The 14,064-nt window shown below is 49.6% G+C and overlaps 1 protein-coding gene across 3 annotated transcripts; it reads left to right on the forward strand.

The window, feature by feature from the left end:
• Positions 1-1,768: 1,768 nt before the first annotated feature.
• Positions 1,769-13,691, forward strand: LOC143164479 (V-set and immunoglobulin domain-containing protein 4-like). 3 transcript variants are annotated; one of them, XM_076347125.1, is made up of 9 exons: positions 1,769-2,016; positions 4,662-5,018; positions 5,691-5,972; positions 6,289-6,396; positions 6,951-7,064; positions 7,674-7,695; positions 8,564-8,719; positions 11,623-11,784; positions 13,345-13,691. In XM_076347125.1, exons 1-9 carry the CDS (start codon positions 1,962-1,964, stop codon positions 13,358-13,360), a joined length of 1,272 nt encoding a protein of 423 aa, XP_076203240.1. In that variant the 5' UTR covers positions 1,769-1,961; the 3' UTR covers positions 13,361-13,691. The 3 variants fall into 3 exon arrangements, with proteins under 3 accessions (XP_076203240.1, XP_076203241.1, XP_076203242.1); XM_076347126.1 differs by having other exon boundaries at positions 6,301-6,396; XM_076347127.1 differs by lacking the exon at positions 11,623-11,784.
• The last annotated feature ends 373 nt before the right edge of the window (positions 13,692-14,064 follow it).

The raw sequence follows: 14,064 nt of genomic DNA on the forward strand, positions 1-14,064 counted from the left end.
GACATGCCTCCACCCGAAGACTGAAATGAGACCTGCACAGTTCTCATCAGTTTACTGACTTTGGTAAAATGAAGATAGTCTCCAGTTTTCATTGCCCTCTGCAGAGAGGGAACAAGCCATCATTGACAAATGGCAGCAATTCCAGAGAACTGTCTGAGCTCAGCTGCAATGTAAACACTTCAGCTAAAGCAAACAGGTACCTGTCATGATGGGACATAGCTGTGGCAAAACTACACCAATTACCTTTCCCTCCCAGTTCCGACAGAAAATGGCTCCCTGTATTTCAGACACGTCTGCCTCCTGCTCAGAGGTACTGTTCTCCTGGTGCAGTTGTTAAAACTATATGCTAAGCCATGTCTATTGAATAAATGCCAAAAAGTTGCTTTAGTGAATGATTAAAAGCCTATAACAGAATTCACTAGGTCAGTAGCTTTGCTTTTATACATGTTTCTTATCTTCTGTAATTCCTTCTCCTTTTGGTAATAATTAGCGGGCACATATTAATCCTGTGCATAACACCTATTGATAACTTTTGGACGTACTTTTAAAGGTACCCCTACAGAGCACACCCAGAATGTCTCCTGGATTAAAGTCCCTCTGCCACCAGTCGTAAGTCACCTCCTTAGAAAACACTGCGTGTGCTTGCAGAGCATGAAACATGATGACTTTTGCCCATGAACTGGACTATCGCAGCAGAAATGTGTACCAAGGTAGTCTGTGATGCTGTGAAAATTAGAGCACCAGGCAGTGACCATCTGATCACCAGTAGATGGTAAAAGCTTGCGGATGACTCTAGCATGTTAACCTTTCGTTTCCCCATGCACCTTCTCCATGGCCCCAAACTCCATCGCAGTTTCTGGGCAGGTGGTAGAAAATGGAGCTTTTGCAGGGAAATTCCTATCATAGTAAAGAGCAGGATGTTGTTTTTTTAACATCTCTTTGCACGTTTTCTGTTAAAACAGAAAAAAAGCAGTAAAAGTGGCATCCTAAGTTTTCTGGTCTAAAAGGCTCAGACTGTTTGGCAAAGAAACTAGGGCTGGTTGTCTTCGTCACTCAGGTCACAGACTGACCTACTCAGAAGGTGAATGGGGTTGCCCTCAGAAAGTCTGTTGCTGCAGAAGTTGGTACATGCGTGTGGTGGAAGAGCTGAGTACCATCAGCAGGAGAAGACACTAAGGAAATGGAATTGAGCACCAACAAGTTGGTCTCTGCCTCATGCTCCTGCACGGTGTTAGGTGAGTCAGTGCATTCACTGTGCTTTTCCATTTCTGGATGCCCAGTTTTGAGCCCTCATGGTACGATGGAGAGAGATGCTGAGCACTCTGCTGAGCAATAGCATCACACACAAGTCAGAGGGAACTGAATTCACGCTTCACAAGCATCCTCAATTTTGCTTTCCCTTGCTACCGAGTGCTTGACTGTATAGTCATCATAAAGCTCTTTCACTGTGAAGTGAATGCAAATGTGAAAGAAAGAAAGAAAGAAAGAAAGAAAGAAAGAAAGAAAGAAAGAAAGAAAGAAAGAAAGAAAGAAAGAAAGAAAGAAAGAGAAAGAAAGAAAGAAAGAAAGAAAGAAAGAAAGAAAGAAAGAAAGAAAGAAAGAAAGAAAGAAAGAGAAAGAAAGAAAGAAAGGAAGAAAGGAAGGAAGGAAGGAAGGACAGACACAATTATGAAGAATAATAAAAAAGAGCACTAGTCAGAAAAGTCAAGAGAATGGTAAAAGAAGTGGGTGGGGACAGGGGAACATGAAATGGAACTGGAAAGATCCTTACAGTCTTTGTCCATCCTTTACCCTTCACCTAAGTCAGCAGTGAAATGGACTCGTGATATTTCAGAAAGAGGATCCTAGATGACAAAGGACAGAAGAAAGGGAAGTGTTCTTCATTTGCATTCTGGTCCCAGGAGTGTGGGGGTCTCTCACAAAGTGCAGGGAAAGGAGGACGGACCTGCAGTTCTGGGAGAATGGGAGAAGTTGTGCAGATAGTGGTGTTTGTGATGGCTTTCATCAGCTGCAACGGTGAGTAAATGCTTCAACGTGTAAGAACAAAAATCAGAGTACGAAGAGGGTAGGGAAAATCTTTTGAATTACAGTGTCTTAATTTTTAAAAATTGTCAAATGTGGAAAGTCTTTAGTTTGTTGTATGAAAAATAGAGCCTGAGAATTCACAAGAGTCTCCTTTGGTATCAGATACAACAAGGTGCTTTTAAGAGTGGAACAAACAGGGCAGTATCGGGCAAAAGGTCAGCTCCCATCCCCAAAGCAAGAACAAAACAGGATTGTTCAGGACCCTTGGAGAGGACCTGCTCTGGTGTGTTAGCTTCCAAAACAGTCTTTGTGAGGCTGGAATATGTATTATTCTAGAATTTAATAATGTATCACTATTGTTCTGCTAGCATGATCCTGGGAAGAAGAGCTGTAATTTTGAGACTAGGTGTGGGCACACACATGATTCCCCTTGGTCTCTCCTGATCTGTTGACTCTCTACGTGCATTAGGAGAGGTAATACTGGAATCTTTGCTTCGATTCATGTGCCCATGAGGCATATGTGCCACTCCCAGGGCACATTATGACACTGACACCAGCAGAGGAAGGTTTTGGGAAACAGGAGAAAGGTGCTTTAACAAGTTGTATACAGAAGCACAGAATTGCTCCTGACATTTAGAAAAATGGGTTGAAGTATGTTCCCCATTTCATCATAAAAAAAACAGCTTTGGAGATTTCTGGGGTCTGCCTCTCAAGCGACTTATTGTGAGTTAATGCAGCTGAACATAACCAGTGCCTTTCTGGGGAGGAGGGGAAAGGGGGAGCGGGATAAGGGGGTATGGGTAGAGGTGAGCCAAGTACAGCTAAATTCAGGTAATTTGCTACTTACAAGAGGCACTTCCCAGAGGAGCTGTGGTCTCAGTGGGCAGACAGCTGGAGAGATTGGGAGAATGAGCCGGGTACCACAAAATCCGCCCCCTCTTCTGTGTCCACTTGAGTGCTCAGCAGGGTGCTTATCTGGTTAAAGCAGGTATGATCCAAGCAATCTAGGTCAGATCTGAAGTTGTCTAAGGCTAAAGCAAAAAGATTGGGTTTGGTCCAGTGCTCCTCTTCCAGGTCCAATACTTCAAAAACAGATCCCTAAAGGCTCCTACCTGCATGGCGCTTCCATGCCACCAGGACAGCTGGTGCTGGCAGGCTAGGAAGGAAGATGCTCAACCATTTTAGAAAATGGGCCAGAAATGTAAAAGTTCAATTTTTTTTCCATTATCGTGCATTATAGATAATACAAATCCCTCTGATCAGTCTTCTAATCTCTAACATAGCCCTTAAGGTTTTCGCCTGGTCCAGCTCTATTTCCCCCTGGTGGGAGAATTCACATTGTTTGTTTGGAAGACCACATCCCCGTTTAAGAATTGTCACTGGGAGGAAATACTTCTTTTGAAAATGCTGTCTCAGGGATTTTTATTTTGCTGAGTTTCTCCCATTCCTTCCAATCAGCTCTCCTTTGGAGTCATCCCTGCTAATGTTGAAATTGGTCATATACAGAGTGTAGCTGCTCTGCAGGGAATCAGTGGATGCTGGCAGCTATTTCACGGAACACAACAATGCAAAACAATATGGGAGAGATGTTTAAATAAAATTGTGTCCAGATTAATACACTGGATAGAAAACATACTTGAATTTGAGTGTACCAAATGCCTTGAGGGTATTTCTGAGCAGTTTTCCAAATAGCTTCCACCCTTCTTAGTTTTTCTTGGTGGGAGTCTGTGAGAAGAGGAAGAAGATAAATGGAAAACCTTTAAAAACTGATACATCAAGCAGTTGCGTTTGACTGGGATGTGAGATTTGAAGAATGGAGCTGTGCCTGCCCTCTCAAAGTCATCTGGTAAAGGAAAACAAAAGCTGCATGTCAGAAACAAGCTTCCACTATGCTCAGCCCCAGCAGTCCCCTCAGCTGTCCCCATGGACACAGATCCACAGATGTTTGCCTTCCCCCAACTGGCACCTCCTGTTAGCTCTGGGACAGGCTGTTGCACAGAGAAGTGCTTCTCCCCACACAGCTATACTGCTGGGTCCTGTGAGTACCAGGGAATTTGCATAAAAAAATAGTGACATTAATGAATGCAAACATGTTGCACTCATTGTTAATTGCAGTGAAGCAGTAAACTTGCTTTGTTTATCCTTCCTCCCATATAGAAGGTAGAAGTCAACACTGCAAGTGGTGGTGTCAGAGCATCCCGTGTCAGTGGGGGAGGCCGTTGCTGTTTGACTCATCATGTGCAAGTGTAAGCAGAAAGCCAAGCAGCTGAAGTAGGGTGTAAAGGCTGGCGCTAGGGAGCAGGAATAAGAGATGCTCCTTAAGGTCTTGTGAAGACTGTAGCTGTGATGCTGCCACTAGGAGCAGGATTTGTGCCTCTCTGTACCGAGAAGGAATTGAGAACTGGAAAGTGTCCAGGGAGAAACAATAAAAATAGCCATGAGGTCAAAGCAACTGTTCACTTCCCTATGCTCAGTGAGGTGGGGACAGGCCCTGGTTTAGCTGGCTGTGGTCTACAGCACGTCTAAGATGTGGCCACATGCTGACTTCCACCGCCTAGTGATTCCCGTCTATCCTAAGGATGTTCTCCTCTTCTGCTGCGTTCTTATTTCTTCCCTTCAACTGTTGTTCCCTGCAGCCCTCCTAGATCTGTCTGGTGTTCACCAGGTAAAGGGCACATGGATGGGATCCACCACTTTACCGTGTACCTACATGCCCTCAGAAGGTTTCACACAGCAAATGCTCATCTGGAGCATGGAGCGAGATTATAGCACCTCTACCATCTTTCGGAGGGATGATTCTGGTGACCATGTCTTGTTGTCTCGGTTCCGAGAGCGGGTCAGTGTGCCAAAGCATAGCCCAGGGAACGCCTCACTCCTAATCGAGAACCTTGAAATCCCTGACAGCGGACACTACACCTGTCAAGTCATCTGGAGGTCTAAAAATAACAGCTTGATAACAAAGGAGGTGACCACTATGGTTAAAGTTGTCAAAGGTAAATCCAGCAATAAAGCCCTGCTCTTGTGTAGCCAGTCTAATCCACAGAGGATGTAGGAGAAGCAGCAGCTGGTGGGAATAGTCTTCACCATACTGTCTACCCACATCCAGGCTGGGTGTTGAGGCATCCTCTTCCCTCGCTATGTTAGCCCTTCTTCTCCACTCGTGGAGGTGTAGGGATGGACTGGGGAAGGGGGATCAGTTAGTATACACCCCAATCTGGATCTATCGATGGGCCACTTGAACCCATGGTGTTTGAGATAACATCCAGATCTCGTTTCGGTTTTGTGCAGGTAGCCAGCATCTCTGTGGTTCTTGTAGCAAGTGGCACAGCAAGTGGGTGTTGTACTAGCCAAATCTGCTTTCTCCCCTTCCCAAGCATCCTCAGTGTGTGCTAGAAAGAACTGTCTTTCTGCACAGGGGGCACCCACTCAACAGAGCAGGACTTGTGTGATATGGCAGTAGCAATGGTGGCGTAGCTGGTGTAAACCTGGCTTTAGGCACAGGTGAACTTAACCTGTGCAAGAGAGGTGGCATGAGAGTGGTGGCCCTCTTCTTCCTGGGAAAGCACTGAAAGCCAGAGCGTGAACTGCTGTGGAGGGGGGGGAGGAACCTTCCCCACTTCAGCCAGGGCCAGCATGACCTGGGCCCCATCTGCTTTGTCTTCCAGTTGCAGTGACCAAGCCTGTCATCAGGGCCGGCGAGCTGGGGCTGACAGTCCCGGCAGGAGCCAGGACCAGCCTGACCTGTGTAGCCAGCGGGTCCCCCCCCATCAGCTACCGCTGGTTCAGGAGCGCCCCGGGAGGGAAAGCCCTGCTCCTGAGCAGCCAGGCCGAGCTGGCGTGGGACAGCGTGCGGCCCTCCGACACCGGGAAGTACTACTGTGAGGCAGAAAACAGGGTCAGGGCCGGGGCTGTGCAGCAGAGCGACACCGTTGAGCTGACAGTGAGAGGTGAGTCCCCAGCCTAGAGCTCCTCATCTCCGCTGCACAAGACTGAGGCAGGGAGTTTCCTCTTTCATAGCAGGATCAGACATGTAACGCTGAATATGAATTGTGTCTTGATTGCCACCCAGAGAGGAAACCACAGGGACTGACATCCTCCCTGCTTCAGTGTGCCTGATCATGGCAGGGGTCAGGAAAATATCCTCTGTGTCTCTCTGGGACCAGGGCTGTGCACAATGGGAGCCTGGCTCCTGCCCTTGGCATGTCTTGCTCTTACCTGGCTTGTACTGCAGACAGGGCATGAGGGAAATGGCCTGATGACCAGTCTCTCCCGCAGAGTCCCCAGTCACACAGCAGCCCAGCCCTGAGACCGACAGGCACAGCAGACCCCCACTCACCCCCCAAGGCGATGCACCCCAGCGAGTGCCCACAGGTAAGCAACCTGGGCTGCAGGGGAAGGGTTGCCCATAGCAACGCTGGTCTCCGGGAGGGATGCCATTTCAGAGGGGCCTCCCATTCCCGTAGGTGAGTGGAGTTCCATGCTAGAAAACACAAGATTTGCGCTGGCAAGGGTAGGTTGACGAATGCTGTCTGTAGACCAAACACCAAACCTGGCTGCTGCAGGGAACAAATCCCTGGCCTGTCAAACATCGGGTTTCCTCTAGGCAGGAGCTGCCCTCCCAGCTGCCCATCTACAGACCTGCCGGAGTGCACTTGTTGCCTGAAGTTTGCTTTGTGTTTCTGCCTGAAAGGGGCTGAAAACGCTAGCGCTGACCTCAGCCCCAGCCTTCGCGGTTTGTCTGGGGTTTGGCTGCAGTTGCAGGTTTCGTTCGGTTTTAAACCACTTTAAAAGCGTGTTTCGAGGCGCTCCCAAGCCCCGCGGCTCTGCTAACGGCGGGCGGGCGGGCGCGGGGGCTCGGCTGGGCGCGGGCCGGGCCGGGTCTCCCCCACCCGCCGCTGTCACAGCGCTCTCGCCTCCGCCCGCAGGTGCCCCGCGGGCCCCGCCGCCCCCGCACCTCTACGCTCTGGCGGCCGCGCTGGGCGGTGCCGCGCTCGGGGCGCTCCTGGCCGCGCTGCTGCGCTGGCGGCGGAACAAGGCGGGTGAGCGGCGGGGACGGGGCGGGGGCGGGACGGGCCCGGCGGGGCGGTGTAGGGACGGGGACGGGGACGGGGACGGGGACGGGACGGGGGCGGGACGGGCGCGGCGGGGCCGTGTAGGGACGGGGACGGGGACGGGGCGGGGGCGAGACGGGCTCAGCCCGGCGGGGCGGTGTGGGGACGGGGACAGGGACGGGGCGGAGGCGGGACGGGCCCGGCGGGGCGCTGCGGGGGCGGGGGCGGTAGATGGGGACGGGGACAGGGCGGGCGGCGGCGGCGCGAGCGGCGAGAAACGCGGCCCGCGGGCGGGACGGGCGGTAGAGGGCAGCCCTGGTCCGAGGGGACGGGAAGGGGCGGGCGGGACGGCGCGGCGCTCGCCACGGCTCCATCCCCATCCCCGACATCCACATCCCCGTCACCCCCATCCCCCGGCCCCAGCCCCGGCCCCTGCTCCAACCCCCAGCCCCAGCTGGTCCCTTCTAGGGAGGGGCAGGGTGGGAGCGTCATTCCTGAAGGTGGGAATACCTGGGGGCGGCTGGGTTTTTTTTCTGTGGCACATTAATCATAAAATATGTTGATGGACATCTTCGATTCTTCCTTTTTTTTCCCCAGAACCTCTCTATGAAGTTGCTTTGTGAGTACCATTTTTCACCTGGGACAATTTTTCACTAAGAAGACTTTGAGGGCATCATAGAATCACACTGATGTCTATTTCCAAAAAGCCTCTTTGCTCAGTGAAAAGCCAAAGATTTCCTTGACTTGCTGGGGGAGGATCTGAATACCTTGACAGTCCATTTACTTAGCAGCATGAGGACATTAACATTTTAGTGCAGGAGGTAGCAAGAGAGAGTGTTCTTTAATATGTTAGCATGAAAGAAAGACTTTCTGGGTCCTTCGCTCTGCCTTGCAGATGCCATGGGAAAACTGTTCTCTGCAGTAAATTCCCACGATTATTTCACAAAGCAAAATACAGGAATTCTCAGCTCTTCCCTCGAGATAAGTTCCTTCTATACATGCCTTTCTCTTTAAGAAACATGTCCCAGTGCTTATCCAAGTATTATTTTGTGCAATTCCTATTTGCTTACAATTATACGAACATATCTTCTGCCCTGTCCTAATCTCAACCTTTAATCCCTTCATACTACTTTCCTATTCAGAGACATACCTTAGCCATCTGTAGACTCACACATTGCCATTTTTTTGCAATTATTACTGGTAGTTACTTTCTAAAGGCTAGATTATCTGCTGGTAACTCTTTTGAGTGTAATATGATAATGCCATGAGAGTTTAATGGTACCAATGTTAACTGTTTATTGCTTCTTTTTGTGTGTGTAATTCTTCTAATGTTACTTTCTAGTGTCTAGCCTCCCAGGCCCTCACTAGATGAATATAAATTTTGCTGTTCCACCGATTATGTGATAGATCTTGTGTTTGACTAAGATGTAAATCAAATTGCTTCCGAGTTAGTCGTCCTTCTCAATATTGTCTCTCTGTTGTTTCAGCCATAGCACTGCAGATGTCACAAGATTGGAGACTGATGTGGAAGTGCCTGTTAAGTGCCTACACAAGGATACAAATTCTAAGACTGAAACATCCAATGACGCTTTCGCCATGAAAGACAACGGCCGTGACAGCATATGCATCAGGAAAAATCCTGAGTATGAAAACCTTGTGAATGCAATGGAATCAGAATATGAAATAGAAAAAATTTAGTAGGGTACCAGCTTTTCCACATGAGCAGCCGTGCAGGGCTGCAGATATTGAGTGGTAAACTTTACCAAAGGAAATTCTTCTTCCTGTCTGCCTTCTGCTCTGATAAATATACCAGTCTCACTGCTTGCTTTAACCCAGGGGAACTGCATAACCTTCTTGGGCTTTGGCAAATGAGGCCCTGCCCGTTGGTGCAGAAACTCTCAGCCAAGTGGTTATCTACCTACTTTTATAGAGTGAATACTTTCTGAGCAGCCTGAAGGACCAAGGTGAGGAAGAGAGGATCTGAAGGAGTGGAAACACAAATGTCTTTAGCCAGCAAATCAAGGTATAGCTGGGTGCAATGTTGCTAGGCAATAACACCGGCAAGGTGTATTCTCAAGTGCATGTTCCCCTATTAGGGCATCCCAGACTGCGAGGAGCCAGGGATTGTGCTGGAAATGGACATCCTCTGGCTTTTACAGCTCAACGAATACTAGTTGTACATCCTGCTTGTCCTTGAGTCTTTTTTGTTAGAGCATGGTAAAGGGATCACAGCAGGGGGGTTGATGTTCCAGGAATGTCATTTTTGCTATCAGAGTGGAGCTCATTGATAGAGGAAGAGGGAATGTCCCTGTAGGTGATGAGCCTCCTAACTGCCACCTTCTGGTTTTCTCCTGGAAAAGCAGAATTGGTGTTGAAGGAAATGCTAGCATTTTATTTTTACAGCCAGAGGCATAATAAAATAGAGAGGAATTTGAGGCATTTGGAATAATGATTGAGCAAGGGACCTCCCTGGACGCAACAGACTGACACTGATTCACTCTGTGGGACAGGAGTCAATCTGTCTGATTACAAGAGAGGTATTAATGCTGACCTGTGTTATGGGGATGCTGTGAGTGCTCATGTTTGTAAAATGCCTTGAAAAGTGCTTGATTAGTGCAATGCATTTTCTTTCTCAGGGCAAATACAAAAGGCTTCGAAGGATTTTGTTGCATATGAATTCCAACTTCCTTGGTATTTCACCATCCGGCACTGTCATTTTTCTGTTGCCTGCAAATTTATGCTTTTTCTCAGTCTTCTGATTAATTCTGCAGAAGAGGCAGGGGTACAGTCATGGCCAGGGTTTGACTTGGAAGTTTGACTTGGTTTCCCTTTCAAAGCAGAGAGGACAGGAGGGGGGCATCAAGTCAGCCCACACCAGACTCCTCGCATGACTACACGTCACCACAGCCCCCAAAGCTGGTTGTCAGGGTCTTGGTGCTGCCTCCACATGCAAAGTCACCAAACCTGCAGCCACCTACCACTGCAGTGAGAGTAAGTCACAGTGCTCCAGTGATGACATCAGGCTGAGGCCTGGAGACAATGGAAAAACTCTCATTTCAGTGAGCTGGTTAGAAGCATCAGTGCTTGAGCTGGGCACATTTAGGGCCGAAGGTTTGCCATTAGCACCTTTCTTCCAGATGCTTCAGCTAGTTCTATTTTTTTTAGGAAGTTATCACTCACAGCAGGGTGTAAAGTGTTATGCTACTAAATCGCTGTCAGAGGTTAGGACTCTGAGAATGCTTAATACCAAGTCTTCCTTCACTGCCAGTGGAAGGCTAAAGTATGCTGAAGAGCCTGAGAAGAGAGGTCATCTAAACGATATCACAAACTTGCCTGTGATTTAGCTCAGGAGTTAAAATCCTTGACTTTCATTTCACGCCATTGCTCAACACATTGGTTTGCTCTAAAAAGCAGTTATTTAAAAAAAATGTTCTGCACCTCCCTATGTTTTGGCTCTTGGTGACTCAAATCGAATATTCTCTTCCAAGTGGAAAATAGCTCAGTGGCCAGCCTGGGCCATGGCTGAGCGGGCCATGGTTGCAGCCTCGCAGGAAGGTGGCAGTTGTGTTGGCTCTGCAGGGATGATGGGAGCACACGAAGCCTTACGAGCGCACTGCTACCCCAGTGAATTGATGCCCCGACCATTGAAACTGGTCCTAGGGAGCCATGGTGAGGAAAGGTAGCTCTGCATGCTGAAAAAACACTTCATATCCACTTTTTGAGCACAGAGAAGCTAGGAGAATAAGACACAGAGCAAGGCAGAATACATCAACAGTGAGACACAGGAATTCACTCAATCCTGAGAGAACATTTCCTATGCACATCTTCCATGCCAGGGCCAGGCCAGGAGAGCTTGCTACAAAGCACCATGACTGTGGCTTTGGAAACGCAGCGAATGCATGAGCACTGCTGGGAGGAGGGCAGAGCAGGTCCCACACCACCACCCCAGAGGCCTTTGGGGAAGGGCCACGGCCAACCTGGCCCAGCTCTGGGCCAGCAGAAGGCTATACAGAGTCCACACGCAAGCCCTGTCATTTCTGGAGGGTGAAAGGGGTGGGAAGCCAGGCTGCTCTGCGGGAAACACAGAGCTGTTGTGATGCTGCTCTGGGTGTGCATTCACTGTACTGCTTCTGCTGGCTTCTCCCTGGACCTTGTCTGAAGGACCGCGGCTCCTGCCTGAGCCCGGGAGGGCAGGAGAGGAGGCTATCAGCTGCTGCAGGAGGAAGCGGCTGGGACCCGAGCAGCCTTACAGAAGGGGGAGAGGAGGAGGCTAATCCTCCAGGAGCAGTGGGGGGTGCTTTGCAGACATAAGGGGCAAGAGATGGGGTCCCGCTCCATTAGTAGCACTGGAGCTCCTGTGGGGAATGAATACCCTTGCTCAGCTGAAGCACATCAGGGCTCAGAGAGAGACACCGACTCCCAGGGAGGATGCGTGAAGCTGAGGGAGCCCTCTGTAAGGCAGGAGAAGTAAGGAAGCGCTGCAGATATGTGCTCAAGAGATTGGGGAGGGGGGGGCATTATTTTCCTCCTCTTCTTGTGCTTGCAGGCTTTGGAGCTGTTTGGCCAGTGTGTCTTCTAGATCAGCCGTACTTCTGCTGCTGACTGCTCTAAAATCACAAGATCAGCTTAAAAATAAGAAGCCCACATGCCCTACATTAAGTTTAAGACTCTTCTTGGAATGTGCATTTTGGCTTCTCCTTTTTGCCAGGTGATTCCTGAGCTACAAGGCTATACTTTGCATTTCCAAGGTCTTCCTCTCAAGCAGGAGGGCTGAACTGTACGGTCTGTAATGCAAAACCCATCACTTTCATTAACCCTGGATTTTGTGCAGTCCTAATGAGGAGCCCCCAGAGTGTAAGCCCCATGCTAATGGGGTGCAGGCTTTGCTGTGGAGTGTGCAGTCTGTCATTGCTGCTTAAACCTACTCCAGGGCATTCCTGGATCTCTGGCAAAAGTAAATAAAACAGAAGAAAAGTTCCTTTTTACAAAAGCAGCAAGGCTGCGTGCTTAGCTGTTCCTGCCTTCAGCTGAAGTGCATTTCCTGCAGTACACTCTGTTACTCAACAGCCTGGTTTGGTTCCTCATTGTTAATCATTTGCGTCTTACATGCGCTGGGATGCTGCTGCGGTACTCTGCCCTCCCTGTCTGTCGGAGACCTGTAGGCAGCATCTCTCTGTCCTACAGGCTTGGCAAGCAGACCAGGGGCAGGGAGGGGGGGATGCCACCTGGCTTTAGCAAAGCAAATTTGTAGGGACAGTTATTGGCTTTTATTAAATCAGTCAGTGCAGCGGGGGGAGCATGGGGAAGCAGATGAGCTCTGGGTCATGCAAGCCCTCCTTCTTGGCACTGACTTGGACCCACATGGCTTTTGTCTCTGCTGCCATGAATCTTCCATTCCCAGGTCAGCAGCCTAATAGCAGGTTCACCTAGCTTTTTATGGCCTGATTGCTGGGAAGAAGAGCTTCACTTTTACCTTTAGTGCTCTGAATTACAATGACACTTCTTCAGGACATTAGATGATTATCAGGCAAGATCAGAGAGAAAAGTCTCCTGCCTGTATTATGAAGGTTTCATAAACACAGCAGTGGACATGCACGGACGGTTGTGCTGCAGTGTCAGGCTGCTGCGCTTCCCAGGGGAGGCAGGCAGCAGCAGGCAGGGCCTGCCTGTCCTTGCAGGGGCTACGGCAGTGCCAGGCCCCACTCCAAGCACTGGTCTCAGCTCTCAGACCTGGCCAGCTCCCCCCTCCCAGCTGGAGAGGAAGGGAGCTGTGCCTGACTAAGGGCAAGCAGTGCGGGGACCATTAGAAATGTGTGTGAGGGTCTCTCGTGCTTTGCACCTGGGGTGAGGTAATTCACCCCACACAGCAGTGTGTTTGCTGTAGCCAGCATGTACACTCCCAGAAGCTGGCCTTGGAGACACCAGGCTGAAGCATCAGCTGCTGGTGTCAGCGGTCTCAGAGGTGGTGCAGGACAAAAGAAACGAGGGGAATGGGGAGCTGCGGCCGTGCAGGGCAGAAGTGTGTGGTGCGAGGTCGATGCTGTGTGGGAAGGGAACTGAAAACTTCTCAGCTTCCCCATCCTCACCTCAGCAGATCCAGGCCTGAAACACAGGGCATGGCGCTCTCTTTTACCCAAGTGCCATCCTCATTAATTTTCAGCTAGCCTAGTGTTTTACACAAGATTTGCTGCCATTATAAGCTCCCAGCTCCAAGTTCCGCCACTGACTATGTAACACCATGATTTTTCCAACTTTTGATTCCTCGCAGCACTGATCTGCTCTGAGGAGGTCCAGGCAACTTCCTCAGAAGACCTGAAGCCTGGGAGAAGCTGCAGAGGAAGAAGGCAACAGGAGTTAAGACAGGGTTATCAGACGCTCCAGCTGGAGCAGATGCTATGTACCTCATGTTGGCACTGCCTCTAGTCTGGGCAGCAAAATGGCTTTGGTGGTAAGCAGCAGAACAGTGGAAACACAAAAAGCCTCTCTCCAGTGCCAAGGTTGTTGGTTCTCTCTATGCAGCAAGTGTGTGATTATTTTTTTTATTTATATTTTTGGCATGTTTGGTAGTAAAACCTGTTGGAAACAGAACGTTTTTCTTCTGACAGTCACAGAGGGCTTTGCTGTGTTGTATCACCGTCAAACAAAAGAACTTCTCCTTTCCTTGCGCTGGTCACTCACCCAGTGACATGATACATCTGCTGAGCGCCAGCTCTGCCCCAGCACAGAAGGGAAACCTCAGCTTCCGCTCTGAAACTACACTGCCTCCAAAAAAACGCACTATTTCTAGTGGCCAGCACAATGTCATGAGACTTGCAGCTCCCCTTGCTTCAGAGCAACTGAAGTGCACATACAACGGAGGGGACATGTTGGCTTTTACGCTTGCCGGGTTTGCCCTGGTCTTCAGAGCCTGTCTGAACCTGCCATTCTCAGCAGGGAGAAGGGAGAGGAAGTCTCAGGGAAATTTGTCTCACCGTAATTTGGTATTTGT

This window comes from Aptenodytes patagonicus, chromosome 9 (genome assembly GCF_965638725.1).
Source record: "Aptenodytes patagonicus chromosome 9, bAptPat1.pri.cur, whole genome shotgun sequence".
NCBI classification, from domain to species: Eukaryota; Metazoa; Chordata; class Aves; order Sphenisciformes; family Spheniscidae; genus Aptenodytes; species Aptenodytes patagonicus.